Source organism: Mus caroli, unplaced genomic scaffold (genome assembly GCF_978045245.1).
Source record: "Mus caroli unplaced genomic scaffold, Mus_caroli_1 scaffold_6, whole genome shotgun sequence".
In the NCBI taxonomy this organism is placed as follows: Eukaryota; Metazoa; Chordata; class Mammalia; order Rodentia; family Muridae; genus Mus; species Mus caroli.
This window is the reverse complement of record NW_028227261.1, coordinates 95,705,932-95,721,237: the sequence shown is the minus strand read 5'-3', so window position 1 is coordinate 95,721,237 and position 15,306 is coordinate 95,705,932. Positions and strand designations below refer to the sequence as shown.

The window sequence follows — 15,306 nt, the reverse complement described above, 5'->3', positions numbered from 1 at the left end:
CTACAAAGATCAACTCAATAGTCTATATATCTGTGGTTACAATTATTATCTTTGAAGGACTATTTCCGTATGCCCAAATAATTAATTGTTCAACTACACAACTACATACCAGCTTGCCACATATCATCCTCTTAAAAAAAAAAAAAAACACTCTCTGAAGATTGTAAGAATGTTGTTTATCTGATACCACTGAGGTTTCACATGACTGTGCCTAAGATCACACTGAACAGGACCTGCTTCAAGATTATGTTGCTTCTTCAAGAGTTGTCCATAACCCAACAAAGATCAGGTTTGAATGCCACCTAACAGTTATAAGCCAAGACCATGAAACTACTAAGCAGCTGACCAAGCAAAAACACTTGAGTCCTTTCTTCCCCTGTCAGAAGCACCTCTTCCAGCTACTGAAATAGTGACATTGCTGGCTTTTCCATAAAGTAATAAAGTCTAGCTATCTGCCCTCTATTGAATTTCACTCCAATTGCAAATATGAGCCTAAATACAAAGAAAACCAGACATAAGTAATTACAAATGAGATTTAAAAAATACTTTTAATATAAACTAACTAATCTCTTTTTCCACATACTATCCAAAAACACATTCTACTCATCAAACACAGAACACTACCACAATAGAACCCTTCAACAACATACTCACCCTGATTTTGACCTTTATACGAGAGACTAAAATGAAAAAAAATGAAAATATAACTACTTCTTTCTATAACTGTAAGGAAGTTAACAGCTGACAGAACAGAAGTGACATAATTTTTTAAATTAAAGAACCTAAGTTCAAGCCCTAACTATGCCCCAAGATACCATTTGGTACCATTTGGTTGATAGCACCAAACTCACAGTTACTCTGAGGAGTCAGAACATAGGTACAAACTAGGGTACCTCTCTAGAGTATTAAAAAAAAAAATAGTTTTACTATTTCTCTGTTATAGCCATATGATTCAAAGTAAAATATATAAAATTTTAAATTTTTTTAAAAGAACATAAAATCTAACAAAACTGAAAACTATCTTGCCTTCCTATTTTTTGGTCACTTGCAAGTTCAAAGGTTTTATATCAATTCAATCAATCAAAGGCTGGCATGGTAGTGCAAGCCTATAATCTCAACAGTTTGAGGCTAGCCTTGGCTAAATACCCACACGTGTCTCAAGTGGGGAGAGGGGAAAGAAAAAGGGATAACGGAAGGAGGAATGTAGTGACTAACGGTCAATTTTTGCTACTCAGGAGCTCCTCCAGTGTGCTATGATAATATAATTAAAAGTGACTGTGTATATAAAAGATAGAGGACTTAATACAACTCAACAGTAGGCCACCAAGTGGTGTACAGAGATGGTGAGTACACAAATATTCACTTCAGGTTTTCTGAGTGTTGAGTTCCATAATAAACTAGATAGGGTAAAAAAAACAATGCTGCCACCCGGAGGAATGCTTCTACTATCTACTATACAGAAATGACAGTAAGCCAGACACAGTAGTTAGCAGACTGTAGTTAGTTTTAGTCCTAGCATTCTGTTAGGCTGAGGCAGGAGGATTTCTGGAGCCCAAGAGCTGGAGACTAGCATGTGTAACATAACAAAACCAATCTCAAGAACAGTAAAATACCACCAGACGTTCAGATAATTAGCTCCTTTGTCTTGAAACACTCAAAGTACCTTTACCATTCATCTCCTCTTAATACAGCCGTTCTTTAGAAATAATGCTTGGGGGGGGGGGCTTTTGCCATACACTTCAGGCTGACCTCAAACTATAGCTCTGGCTTCAGCTTTATACATGTTTGGGATTGCCAAAAAATGTCACCATCCTCATTTGAAATGTCTTAACCTGCACACATGTGTATGGTCTAAAGTTATTCTAAGGTACCAAATATCAAGCCTTTAATCTCTCCAGAATAAAAACAGAAACTAAATCAACAAATTTCTTCGGTACAGTAATTTGACCAAAGAAAACAGAACAGCTAGAATGGGACTATCTGTTCCTAACTTTAACATTTGCTGCTAACGCTAATAAATCTCTTAACCAGAAATACCCTCAGCATCTTAACAGGTATCTGATATATAAGTACACACTGTAGATACAGAAACACTTGAACCACTCCAAATTGTTAATTCTTTCTCATTTTCTTTCCCATCTCTACCAGTAACTGAAATGTTAATGTACTTAGTGTTACAACAGAAACCCAAACACCATGAGACATGTCAATTTTAAAATACATTATTATTTCTAATTGATATCAGATGACCTGATGTCTGCTAAAATGGTACTAGTGAGAATACACAAAATAATAATTATTGACAATAATATGGAGAAGTGAAACCCTTTATGCAGTGATGGTGGGAGTGTGAAATGGCATGGTCACTGGGAAAAAGACAAATGGCAGGCTGGGAGTGTGACTGGTGGTAGAGCACTCACATACTAGCACTTCATACTAATGTGAAAGGCTCTGGCTTCAATCCCCAGAACCACAAAAGTGAAACAAACAAAACGGCAGTTCCTCAAAAGTTAAGGGTGTATTCCCCAAAAAAAAAAAAAAAAAAAAAAAAGAACTGAAAGAAGGACCACTGCAGCATTATGGATGACAACTAAAATTTGGAAGCAACGTGTCCATAGAAAGATGAATGGATAAGAAAATGTATAACATGCAAGAGAGCATTATTCAATCTTAGAAAGAAAATCATGGCAGATGTTATAGCAAGGATAAACTCTGAAGACATTATACTAAATTTAAAAAACACACACACACACACAAACCGGGAGAAAAAAAAAAAGACAAACACAGTGGAAAGTTAGCTGGTGAAGTTCAGAGACAAAAAGCAGAAAAGTGGCTGCCAGGGGATTCAAGGAAGAGGAGGGAAGGAGTTGTTTAACAATTACAGAATTTTAGTCTTGAAAGATGAAGAATCCTGAAGATGGACGGAGGTGGTGATTGCACAACACAATGTACACAATGACCCTGAACTTCACACTTAAAATATGGTTAGGATGATAAATCTTGTGATGTGTATCTTACCACCATAAAAACACTGAAAAATAAAACTGAGAAATTGGTCTCTTCAAAGGTCAAGTGGTGATTCCATTGGGACTGAGAGGCAAACACTCAACACTGTGGCTACCTCCATCTACCTCTCCGCACCCGGAGACCTCCCTCTTCTTGCTCTCCTCAGAGTCTCCTTTCTTCCCAGAGCCAAACCAAACGCTTACTTCAGCTTCCAACCGAGCAACTAGCACTCCTGCTCCACCAGTTCAAAGCAGCATGGAACTTAATCCCTCTAAACGTTTATGCCTCCTCTTTAAAACAAGGGATAATTCCTACCTACCTGCCACACAAGGTTGTTATGAGGGCAAAAGTGAGATCACGTTCATAAAAGTAGCTTTCAAATGCCAAGCACCAAAGAAACATAAATTAAGTTTAACTACTTTCACATGGCGATTGAGACGCTTTAATAACATAAGCTTCACAAACATACGCTTACAACACCTCACCCATGCTGGCATTTAAAATACACATCATCCTCAAATAACACCTTTCTTTTTTAGTCTTTACTGAAGGGCAACATAAGGGAGTAGGGTTCTCGTAAATACCCTAAAGCATTTGAACCAACCACCCAAAACGCAATCGATTATCCTACATATCTCACGAAAACTGAATATTTATGACCCCAGAATAGGCTGACAGCATCCTAGAACTACACTTCCCACAAAGCATAGAGTGGAACACTGGCAGCAGGCTGGGCGGCCTGGCATTAAGGGCGACCACTGCTCCCAGCGAGCTTGGATCGTCATCCCCTGGAAAATCGCAACGCTTGGCATGGAGTGGGACTCTCTCCTTTCTGACAGCTCCGTCACCCTCGTTTTGTTTTTTTGTTTTGTTTGTTTGTTTTTTCTGCCATTAACAGCGGCCTTATTGGCCTTTACAAGCTTCAACCTGAAAGTCATCTCCCATCTGTGACCTTTCTGCCGATTCCTTGGAGGTGCGGGAAAGGCACCCTCTCCCCTTCCCCAAAGCTCCATGTCCAGAATTCGCCCGTCAGTCAGAATCAAGGGACATGCGGGGGGTCAGAAGGAACGGACGGGTGGACACAGTCCGACCTGGGGGCGACAGGCCGCGCGCCAGCTCCGGTAGCAAGCCAGGGGCCCGGGATCCCCCCAAAGGCCCGGCCGAAACAGATTTCGAGCAGGGGTAGCTAAGCCCGGGGCTCTGGTTTCAATTTCACGACGTGACTTGCAAACCTGCGGCCTACGAGCGCCCGCGGCGGCGGCCCGCGCCCGTTCGCCCGCCCTCCCGCCAGGCCTGAGCCCCGGAGCCCCGTGCCGAGACCACCGCACACCCGCTTGCCCGGCCCCGCGCCCCACCAGCCTCCCGTGTCCGGCCGGGCCCGGTCCCGGCCCTGCGTGGAGTTAAATCCCGCTCCCGGCTGCAGGCTCCGCGCCGCACTTACTCAGCTCGTCCTGGGAGGCGGAGGCGGCGGCCGCAGCCATGTTGCGCCCGGGAGCGAGCGAGGGAGGGGCGGGCGGCCGGCGAGGGGGGCTCGCGGCCGTCGCCGTGCCGTGCCGTGCCGCGCCGCGCCGCGCCGTGCCGTGCCGCAGGGGCCCGGAGCCGCCTCGGGTCTCTCACGCGGGCCGCGCTGCGCCCTCGAGGCCCGCCCGCTGCCTGCGTCCTCTGCGCTGCGAGCGTCGCTCTCGCCGCGCCTCGCGAGCTCGCGACTCGGGAGCTCCCTCTCAGCCTCGCTCCTCGGAGGAGCCGCTGCCGCCCGTGCGGCCGAGTGACCGCGCGGCGGCTCTTCGGCTCGGCGCCCGGCTTGCTCGCCTCACGCCGGCTCTTATATTTAGAAAGAGCTGAGCCATCCTCCCCCCCTCCCGCTCGGCCTCCGCCGGCCCCTCGCGCGCCCGCTCGCCCGCCCTCGCTGCCTCGCTCGCGCCGCGTCCTGCCCACCTGCCGCCGCCAAGCTTCCCCGGCGCGGAGCGGGAGACGCAGACGCGGCGGGCCAACCCCACCTGAGCCTCATTCCCTCAGCCGCACGCAAGCACGCGGCCTCTGACCTGAGTCGGAGCCGGTCTCCATAGCCCGGGATGCTGCGGCGACCCAGCGAGGTGGAGGACCGGCCGGGCCCGAGGAGACGCGCGGCCGCTCCGGAGGAGCCTGCTTGCGGGCCGCCGCGGAGAGCTTCCCCGCCCCGGGCTGTGGCGTTAAAGGTCTGCGGCTGTCACGTCCACCTGGCCGGAGCTGGAGGAAAACGCGCTCGGACGGAGGAAGAGACGCGGACTCGGAAAAGTAGAGCGGGGCTCGAGTCGGAGGAGGAGGAGGAGGAGGTGGAGGAGGAGGAGGAGGAAGCCCCGCCCTGCGCCTCGCGCCCAACTTCTCGGCCGCCGCGCTGACTCAGGCCGGGCCTTAGAGCAGCCCCGAAGTTAGAGCACGGAGAGACCTGCACCGAGGGCTCACACTGGGGGATGCTCCCCTAACGTTAGCCTCCCGAGCGAGCTGCGAGCCAGGGAAGGGGGCCGGAAACCACGATATTTGAGCTACCAAGACGTGCTTTAGATTCCTTCTTAACCCGAGTTTAGTGGCAATCCCAACTTTTAACTTTAAGCCTCTCCTTGGTCCATGAGATCGTGTACAGCTGCAAAATGGAATTCAAATCAAGGGCTTATATGGTTACTATAAGAAAAACCAAAAAAGAAAAAAAAAGAAATTAGGTGCCAGATCAAAGACATATTTTAGAGGAAAAAAAAATAATCGAGACCCTAAATGATCTGAAGTTGCATATATTCCCGCAAAATGGAATTCCTAGGGCCCTAGATAATGCCTTGAAATTTGAATACATGCGGCTCCCAAGGTAACATAGGCAAGTACGAGATAGCAACAAACACTGGCCATGTTACTTCCTGTATTAATTTTACATTTACAAAGAAATTTACATTATCTTTGTCATTATCGTAAAAATAAGAGTCCTTCCTCCTTGTTCAGCTACCTCACCCATCTCACACCCAAGAGAAAAATTATGAAATGCAGAATTTGTTGATGCTTCAAGACCTAGTGTCTGCACACATGTACAGCCCCAGGTACAGTTTGGTTCATAGTGATAAAGCTTGGATATGGTCTCTCTCTCTCTGTCTCTCTCTCTCTCACACACACACACACACACACACACACACACACTCCTTCCCTGCTGCTTGTTTTACCCGATGCTGGACTTTGGGACAATAATTGGATCCTGAGAGTCTGGCCTAATCAGAGGTTAATACTCATTGCACAGCTCCGTTGCCCGTGGAAAAGCAGGAGGTGGGGCTAACTGAAGGAAGTATATCACTGGAGGTGTGTCCTTAGGGACTGTGTTGCAATGGCCTCTTCCTGTCATTGCTGTCTGCTTCGTGTTTGCTGTGAGAGGGGCTGCTTTATTTCATCACACACACCCTGCCACGTGTCCAGCCCCACCTCGAGTCCACAGCAATAGAACCAAGTGACCATGTACCACACCTCTGAAACTGTGAGCCAAATACAGTTTGTTTGGTTTTTTTACTCATTTTAAATGGTCATAAACTTGTCACAGTCACAGAAAAACAAACACAGGTGGGGTCCAGGTTCTGGGTAAATGTTTTCAACCCCCACAAACACTTTCAATATTAATTCAAAGAACTACATTACCATTTTTGTTAATGGCTTAATAGTATATGTACCTTCTCCCCAGCCCCATTCCCATATTCCCCAATCTTACCCTGCTCTCCAGATTGACTGACTCCAGACTAACTCCTTGACTCCTCTCCCTCCTGGGGACTTGAAACTGACTAGATTTGTATAGTGCTCTGAGCCTCAGTGCTTTTTTTAGTGGGCATTCTTGCTCTTTGGCTTGGCATCTCTTCCAAAATAAATGCAAAGGCCGTTTATAAACAATACTAAAGTACAGAAATGTCTCTCCACCCCTCCCAGTACCATTGTCCACTACTTTACTCCTCAGAAAGGATTCAAAACTTGTCAGCAGTTTGATGCATACGAACTCTCCTAGTTCTGTACTCTATAGTAAAGCACTCTAAATGTCATGAAAGGCTGGCTAAGGGTCTTTTTGATCTATTTAGGTGTTCAGAGATGGCAAGGATAGAGGCTGGAGAGATGGCTCAGTGGTTAGAAGCATGGTTGCTCTCCCAGAAGACCCTTGTTCACTTCCCAGGGTCCACAAGGCAATTAACCATCTGTAACTCTTGTTCCACAAGATCTGACTGACACCTTCTAACCTCTGCAGGCACTGCATGCGTGTGGGGAACAGACATGCATATGCAGACAAAACACCCACACACATAAAAATAAACAAAATCTCAAAAAAAAAAAAAGTGACAAGAATAGTTTCCTTGGTGTTAGCATCTCTGAGCTCTTGGGCACAGCTCCGTCCCTGAGGCCTAGAGGTATATGACTCTAAGCTTTCAAAGGCAGAGGCTTATACTATACATGTAAGTGCTCAGGTCAAAGCAAGCCACAGCCCTCAAAAGTCAGGGGCTTTTTGCTCCAAAATGGCTCAGTCAGCCTTGGAACCTTAGGAAATCCGGTCAGAGGCTATCACTCTGGGCACGGAACCCAGCAACTGGTGTGACAGCAGCAAACCTCAATTATCAGGACCCTTGGCTCTGAACCCCCGCCAGCTCTCTGGAAGTCTTGCATGGATGGGACTTTCAACTTCACGGACTCTACTCTTCACCGTTTCTTACCTTTGGCTCTTCTCTCTACAGTCTCCTGCCATGGCCTGCTCTCTGAAGCTCTCAGGCTATTTTCTTACTTCCACTGCTGCTGCTGCTGCTGTCGCCACCACCTCTGTTAGTACCCCTGCTGGGGCTGAACACCACCCCAGTGCTCTCTTCTCTCCATGCAACAAGTTCAGTCCGCTCTACCTATAGTAAAGACTACGTATGGGCAAATGAAAGGCCACTCAAGAGAGACTTTTATTGGCGCCTGGTATGATACAGAGATAGTACATGGAAAAGAAGGCTTCAAAACTGACCCCAGGAGACTAAGAAGTAGGCTGCTTATAAAGCCAGAAAGGGGGTGTGGCATATGTAAGAGCAGCTCCTAGCTCCATCAGTCAGAGCTTTGCCTGTTTAGCAATCATGACCTAGTTCATTGGTGTCAATCAAGAACTTTTTTGCTGAGTCACCAGGGAACATGTTTCCCCTTGGCCTTAAGCAGACTATAACTCAAGATAGGTAACATCATCAAGATGTCCCTGAGACTTATGACGAAAGTGAAGTCTCCAAGAGCTGGTGCAAGCTGACTAGGACAGACATGACAAAAATGAGACCTCTTAAGCAGCTATCATCATAATGGTGCTCAAAACTACAGTTGGATTTGCTCAGTTCCCATGCAATGTTCAAAGCAGCCAGGCCACCATGATAGCAGCACTCCTGCTGTAGCCCCCTAAAAGGGACTGCTTGATTGACATTTTCGAGTCAAAGCAGTGGGATACATGGGATGAGTCTGACAGTTGTCTGTCAAATGGTGAGTGGCTCAGTCAAGACAGCTTTGATCATTTAAAAGGAAAAGACATGAAAGGGTATTTACATTAAAGGCCTATTGTGAACCAGTACTTACCTCACAGTGTTTAACCTTATTCAACCTCTACTGAAAGGAAGCTGAAAGAGATTTGAGTGCCTTGTATCTGTCTCACAATGACTGGTTAGGGAAAGTGTCTTTCCATAATTTCAAGTGGAACCTTTCGTAGCCATGTCAAATAAAAACCAAATATGAGTTAAGGACAGCAACTGAGGAGATTTTAGCCTTTAGACAAGAATAATTAGCAACTTAGTCTATTATATATAGAAAGTCCAGTCTCCACATGTACAAATCACCTGCATGTGTGTACAGAGATTTTTAACCAAAACAGTGGAATCTTATTATCCATATTATTGTGTGTTATCATTGTACCAATTAAAACATCACAGATACCCTTTTATATATCACTGATAATAATCATGGCTAATAAAATACTAATTCTTCCTGATACAAAACTAAGTATTGGACTCATATACTCCTCTCAATAGTTTTATGAAGTGGAGTCTTTATGGCACAGAGGGATTCAGGGGTACAGCCACAGCACCACAAACTAGCAAGTAAATGAGGAGTGGAGACTTGAGTCTAGACAGTGGATTAGAGTGGTTTGGTTTCATCTGGCTGTGTTGTATTCTGTTGCGTTGTATTACGGGAATGGCCCCAGTGCCTGGTGCATATTGAAAAGGCTTCTATCACTGAACTATGCTGTCAGTACTCTGAATGTGTTTTGTTTTCTTACTTGATTCAGTCTGACTAATCAAGTAGCCATAGAGGAGCATTCTGTCACATGGATAGAAACTCAGATCTACCATACTGCTTTTACTCTTATTCTGAGGACAACTTGTATAAACCAGGAGGACTCTGAACTCACTGTGTAGACCAGGCTGGCCTCTACAATTATCTACCTCAGTGTCCCCAGAGCTGGGAGTACATGTGCTACCACACCTGCTCAAACCTGCATTCTTACCCACTGTGACCAGAAAGTACATAAGTATTCATTTTTTTTAAATGTCTGCTTGATAAATATATAACAATATATTTTTAAATTGTCCTTGTGGGCTGGCTTTTAAATTGTGCTTTCGGGGCTGGGGAATGTCTGAGTCAGTAAAATGTGTGTTGTACAACCATGAAGACCTGAGTTCCAGCCTCAGCACCTACATAAAAAGCCAGAAGCACAGAATAGGGATATAATTTCCATTCCTGGGTAGGCAGAAACAGGAAGTTCCCTGGGGTTTGCTGGCCAGCTACTCTACCAAACCAAGAACTCTAGATTCAGTGAGAGACCCTATCTCAAAAACGATAAGGTGGAGACGATTGGGAAAGACATCTGCCATTGAGCTCTAGCCTGAAAACTGACACAAATGCACACTCACACCTTCCCACACAGATATGCATATGCAAAGATGTCTTTTGTAAGCACTTAGGTTCTTCATTTTTACTGTTGTGAGTAATGCTATCAGAAGTTTTTTATGCAATTATGTATTTCTGTACTGGAGAATGGTGGGACCTTTTGCAGATCTACATAGTTATGTACCTTACAGCTGTGTGTCTGTCACAGCTAGCATCACTCTGCCAATCAGCCCAAGTCAGAGGAAATAGCAAGAAAACTGCAGCACACCACCAGAAGTTTTTTGGTGCATTTCTCTCTATGGAGTCCCAACAAATGGAGCTCAGCTACACAATGTAAAGCAGACCAATACATGCGTGTCATTAGTGAAGAATCCTTCATCACCTGTCTTTTCACGTGCTTGCTTTAGCAGAACATCCTTTCTCCTGTGTTGGCTTCAATGAACTGTTCTTCACAAGTCTGCCTAAGTCTTCAGGTGTTTGCTCCTAAAACACTATCAACACAACTGACTTCCTAAGGACCCTTAAGTTTCCACTTCAGGCTGACTACAAACTTGCATTTCTTAACTATCCTAATATTTTGTAATAGTAGCTTTCAAGGACTAGGACTTTACATCACATTTTTACAATACCTAAGAGTAAAAACATACATGCATAGCATGTTGTAGCAAAATGTAACATTAAATTTCTATCAATATACAAAATTCCATACTGATGTAAACTATTTGACTTTGTTAACCTCTTTAGTTTAAAAGTAGACTCAATAGTTTGAGTGATTTGTTGTATCACCCTTTCCTCTTTCTATCCCTTCTTTCCCCTTTCCTCTTAACACTAGATAGGAGAGAAAGAAAGATAGATGAAATAAAAAGGAGAAAAAGAGATGCCTGAGTCCAACCTCCTTTCCTTTGCTCCTCCCTGACCAAGACCATTAACAACTTGCGATTAACCCCTCCCCCCTTAACATCCATCACACATCGAATGACCAAGAACCACCCACCTACCTCTTGGGAATGGGGCATCATTCTCATAAAATTCCTTCCTGCTGTCTGGGGGTGATGGCATCTTTTGCAGGCCCTAAGGAAATTGTGATGATGGTCAAGCCCTAAGAAAGCTAGCTGTAACATTGGCTGTCTAGTGTCTGTGTGATGGGCAAGTCCAGGGCTTAACTGAAGTCCCGGCTGGAACAGTCTGAGACTGGACAGTCTTAGCCATTTTGAAGTTATTCTGTATCCAGATTTTTTTTTTTATTCAGTTTACATCCTGATCACAACCCCGCTCCCTCCTCTCTTCCAAGCCCTTACAAATACCTCCACCCATTGTCCCCTTTCCTTCTCCTCAGAGAAGGGGGATTCCCTCCCCTTGGGTACCAACCCATCCTGGGACATTTGGTCCCACTAGGACTAGGTACATCTTATCCCACTGAGACCCAAAGGGTCTCCAATGGCAGGGAACAGAGACCACAACAGCCCCCACTCTACTTGTTAGGGGACCCACAAGAAGACCAAGTTGCACATTTGCCACAAATGTGTGTGGGGTCTAGGTCCAGCCCCTGCATGCTCCCTGGTTAGTGGCCCAGGCTCTGTGAGACCCATGGTCCCAGGATAGTTGGCTGTAGAGGTCTAATTGTGGTGTCCTTGACCCTTCCATCTTGCTCACTTCTACCTCCCGTTCTACTCCCCAAGCTCTGCCTGATGTTTGACTGTGGATCTCTGCATCTGCCTCCAACCTCTGCTGGATGAAGCCTCTTTGGAGACAGTTATGCCAGGTTCCTGTCTGCAAGCATAGCAGAATATCATTAATAGTGTCAGCAGTCCACTCTCTCACATGGGATAGGTCTCAGGTTAGGGCAGTCATTGGTTGACTATGCCCTCCCTTGGTCTCTGCTCCATCCTCATCCCTACACATGTTGTAAGCAAGACAAATTTTGAGTTGAAGGATTTGTGGATGGATTGATGGTACTTCCCTCCTCTGGAAGTCCTGCCTGGCTACAGGAGGTGGCCACTTCAGTCTCTATATCTGCCTCTGATAGGAATCTCAGCTAGAGTCACCCTCATAGAATCCCCATATCCTCTCCCATCCCTAGGCCTCCAACTAGTCACCAGAGATGACCCTGCTGATTTCCATTCTCACTCTGTACTGGCTGGTTTTGTGTGTCAACTTGACACAGGCTAGAGTTATCACAGAGAAAGGAGCCTCCTTTGAGGAAATGCCTCCATGAGATCCAGCTGTAAGGTATTTTCTCAATTAGTGATCAAGGGGGGAGGGCCCATTGTGGGTGGTGCCATCTCTGGGCTGGTAGTCTTGGGTTCTATAAGAAAGCAAGCTGAGCAAGCCAGTAAGGAATGTCCCTCCATGGCCTCTGCATCAGCTCCTGCTTCCTGACCTGCTTGAGTTCCAGTCCTGACTTCCTTTGGTGATGAACATCGATGTGGAAATTAAGCTGAATAGATCCTTTCCTCCCCAATTTGCTTCTTGGTCATGATGTTTGTGCAGAAATAGGAACCCTGACTAAGACACACTCCCAGCCCTCTCCCGCCCTCTGTCTCCTCACACCTAATTGACACCCCTGTTCCCCTCCTCACCCCTTCTCTTACACAGTTCCCTCTTTCTATCTACCTCCTATAACTATTTAGTTTACCCTTCTAGTGCGATTTGTGCATCCTCCCTTGGACCTCCTTACGACCCAGTTTCTTTGGGTCTAGGGATTGTAGCATGGTTATTGGGCACCTTATGGCTATGTCCACTTATAAGTGAGTACATCCATGCATGTCCTTCTGGCTCTGGGTTACCTCACACAGGATGATATTCTCAAGTTCCATTCATTTTTCCTGTAATTCACGAAGTCTTTCAGGAAAAAGTAATTGAGGAATTCTGTGAAGCTTGATCTCCTGGACTACTTGTCTTGTCTTCTTTGGTACTTGATCCTTTTGCTCTGTAAACTTTTAAAGGCAATATAATATTTCTGCATTAACACATTGTGATGGTTTGAATATGCTTGGCCCATGGGAAGTGACACTATTAGATGGCATGGCTTTGTTGGAGTAGATGTGGCCTTGTTGAAGGAAGTATGTCACTGTGGGGGGGTAGGCTTTGAGACCCTCCTTCTAGCTGCCTGGAAGTCAATCTTCTTCTATTTGCCTTTGGATCAAGATGCAGAACTCTCACCTCCTGCAGCACCATGTCTGCCTGCATGCTGCCATGATGATAATGGACTGAACCTCTGCAACTGTAAGCCAGTCCCAATTAAAAGTTGTCCTTTATAAGAGTTGCCTTGGTTATAGTGTCTCTTCACAGCAATGACTAATTGACATGTATGTTCAAGGCATCTGTCTTTATAAGTCAGTTCGGACTATATAATCAAAGTATAATATAAATTTTCATCCATGGGCTGGAGAGATGGCTCAGTGGTTAAAAGCATTGACTGCTCTTCCAGAGGTCATGAGTTCAATTCCTAGCAACCACATGGTGGCCCACAACCATCTGTAGTGGGATCCAATACACTCTTCTAGTGTGTGTCTGAAGACAGCTGCAGTGTACTCAGATAGATAGATAGATAGATAGATAGATAGATAGATAGATAGATAGACCCATCTTTAAAAAAAGAAAAAAATTTCATCCATGCCATTTCAAAGATTGGCATATAAGTCCTGAGGACTCTGTAGCCAACAAGATTTATTGGTTATGCTTTGCTAAAGTCCTGGCTAAAGACATACATGTCTCAGCCACTTTCAGACCATGTAGAGGGATCAGCAGAAATTTTACAATGTCTCTCAACAGCAGTTATTTTCTGTTCATTAGCATTAAAGGTAATAAATCACTATGTACTCTATCTCTGGGGGTCCTTGTAACCCTTTCTGTTTATTAAACATCTCTTTTAAAGTATGATTAGATCTGTCCTCAACTGCTCATCCTGTAGGATTGCATTGTATACCTATATGGCTTTATGTTATAATATGCAAAAAATTATTTCATTTTACTAGAGACATATGTTGGACTCTTCTATATGTTGAACCTCCAGCTGCTCTTTAACTAGCTGTTCTAGTGCCTGTAATTTTTCTTTTTTCATAGCCATTGTTCTACCTAAACATACCTATCAATCATCTACCTTAGTGGGAGGATGGTTGGTGTTCTGCCAGAATTGGCTCCCCCATATAAAGGTGATGAATCAGCATCTGCTGTGTCTTCTTTATTGTACTTGATAATGTTTTTCAACATCTTTATCAGGAACATCTCCTATTTTATGGCTTGTCCCTGAAGTTGGAGGAATGTTAATCTATGCTTCCCATTATTACAACAGATCTCTCTGCAACTGAACCACACATCAGTGATGGCAGTCTTTGGCTATCAAGCCTAGAAGAGGAAGAGGCTTTCTGTGGAGGAGGAACATGGAAGAGACTGACCTGGCTTTGTCTTAAGCAACTCACAGCAATCAATCCTCCAGCTGTCCTCTGTCCACAATACCAGCAGGGTCCTGGCAGCAAGCAAAGCATTGAGGCAATTATGCCCAGTGGTTATGGCACCACAACCCAGATGCTGCCCTTTATCATTGTGGTCATATCTTCATGGAGACCTCAGGGGGTGCCACTGTTAGGATCTGGAAGTCTCTGCTCTTCATGGAAAACTTAAACTAACAAATGTCATATTCAGCAGATCTCTGACAGTTTTGAGGGCTAGTTCCTACCAAGCATATCTGAGTTAAACAGCCTTTGTCTGTTTTTAGTTATCTACTCTAAACTGTACCTTACAAACATAAAACATGAGACTAAATAAAGCTTAATCTTGTAATTAACTGCATCAGTTCTTAGTATGACTCAAAATATATTTCTGATCACATTAAAGGATTTGATTATTTATAAAGTTGTTAGGGTTGAGCCTTAAAACTCATAGTTTTGAATTGAAGCTCTTCTAATATCCAAATAAAACTTTTTAACCCATAAACATAGTCCATAAAGAGATTGGGAATTCTGACCTTTATATGGTATATCATTATAGAATATAACACTGTCAGGACAGGAAAGGGTTAACAAGTTGGGGGAAAATGGCAAGGACTTTGATTGAGAGGTAGTTATCATAAAGTAGTTTTAGGAAGCAATAGCAAGTGAATTGGGAGGGCTGTCTGAGCCTTGCTAGAGGTCAGGCAAACTTAAAGGAAGGTGGGGGAATAGGTTTCAAGAGACAGTTATCCTTAACCTTTTAGATATTATAAATCTTCCCATGTACCTATGTGTTCCAGGCTCTTTCCCACTTTCTCCTGGTTTTATGTGGAGGTCCTTGATCCACTTGGACTTGAGCTTTGTACAAGGAGATAAGAATGGATCAATTCACATTCTTCTACATGATAACCGCCAGTTGAACCAGCACCATTTGTTGAAAATGCTGTCTTTTCTCCACCGGATGATTTCAGCTTCTTTGTCACAGATC

The 15,306-nt window shown here is 44.6% G+C and overlaps 1 protein-coding gene across 4 annotated transcripts in view; it reads right to left on the bottom strand.

Moving 5' to 3' along the window:
- Ecpas (Ecm29 proteasome adaptor and scaffold) overlaps positions 1-5,295 on the bottom strand; it is a 116,484-nt gene extending 111,189 nt beyond the window's left edge. For 2 of the 4 annotated variants that reach the window (XM_021159335.3, XM_021159333.3), the window contains exon 1: positions 5,049-5,295. Coding sequence is in view for 2 of the 4 variants with exons in the window: in XM_021159333.3 (XP_021014992.1) it covers positions 5,049-5,070 (22 nt within the window). In the remaining 2 variants the exon portion in view is untranslated. Of the gene's footprint in view, positions 1-4,447; positions 4,560-5,048 lie in introns of those variants that run through there. The other 2 variants (XM_021159332.3, XM_021159334.3) reach the window with 2 other exon arrangements.
- Positions 5,296-15,306: the final 10,011 nt, after the last annotated feature.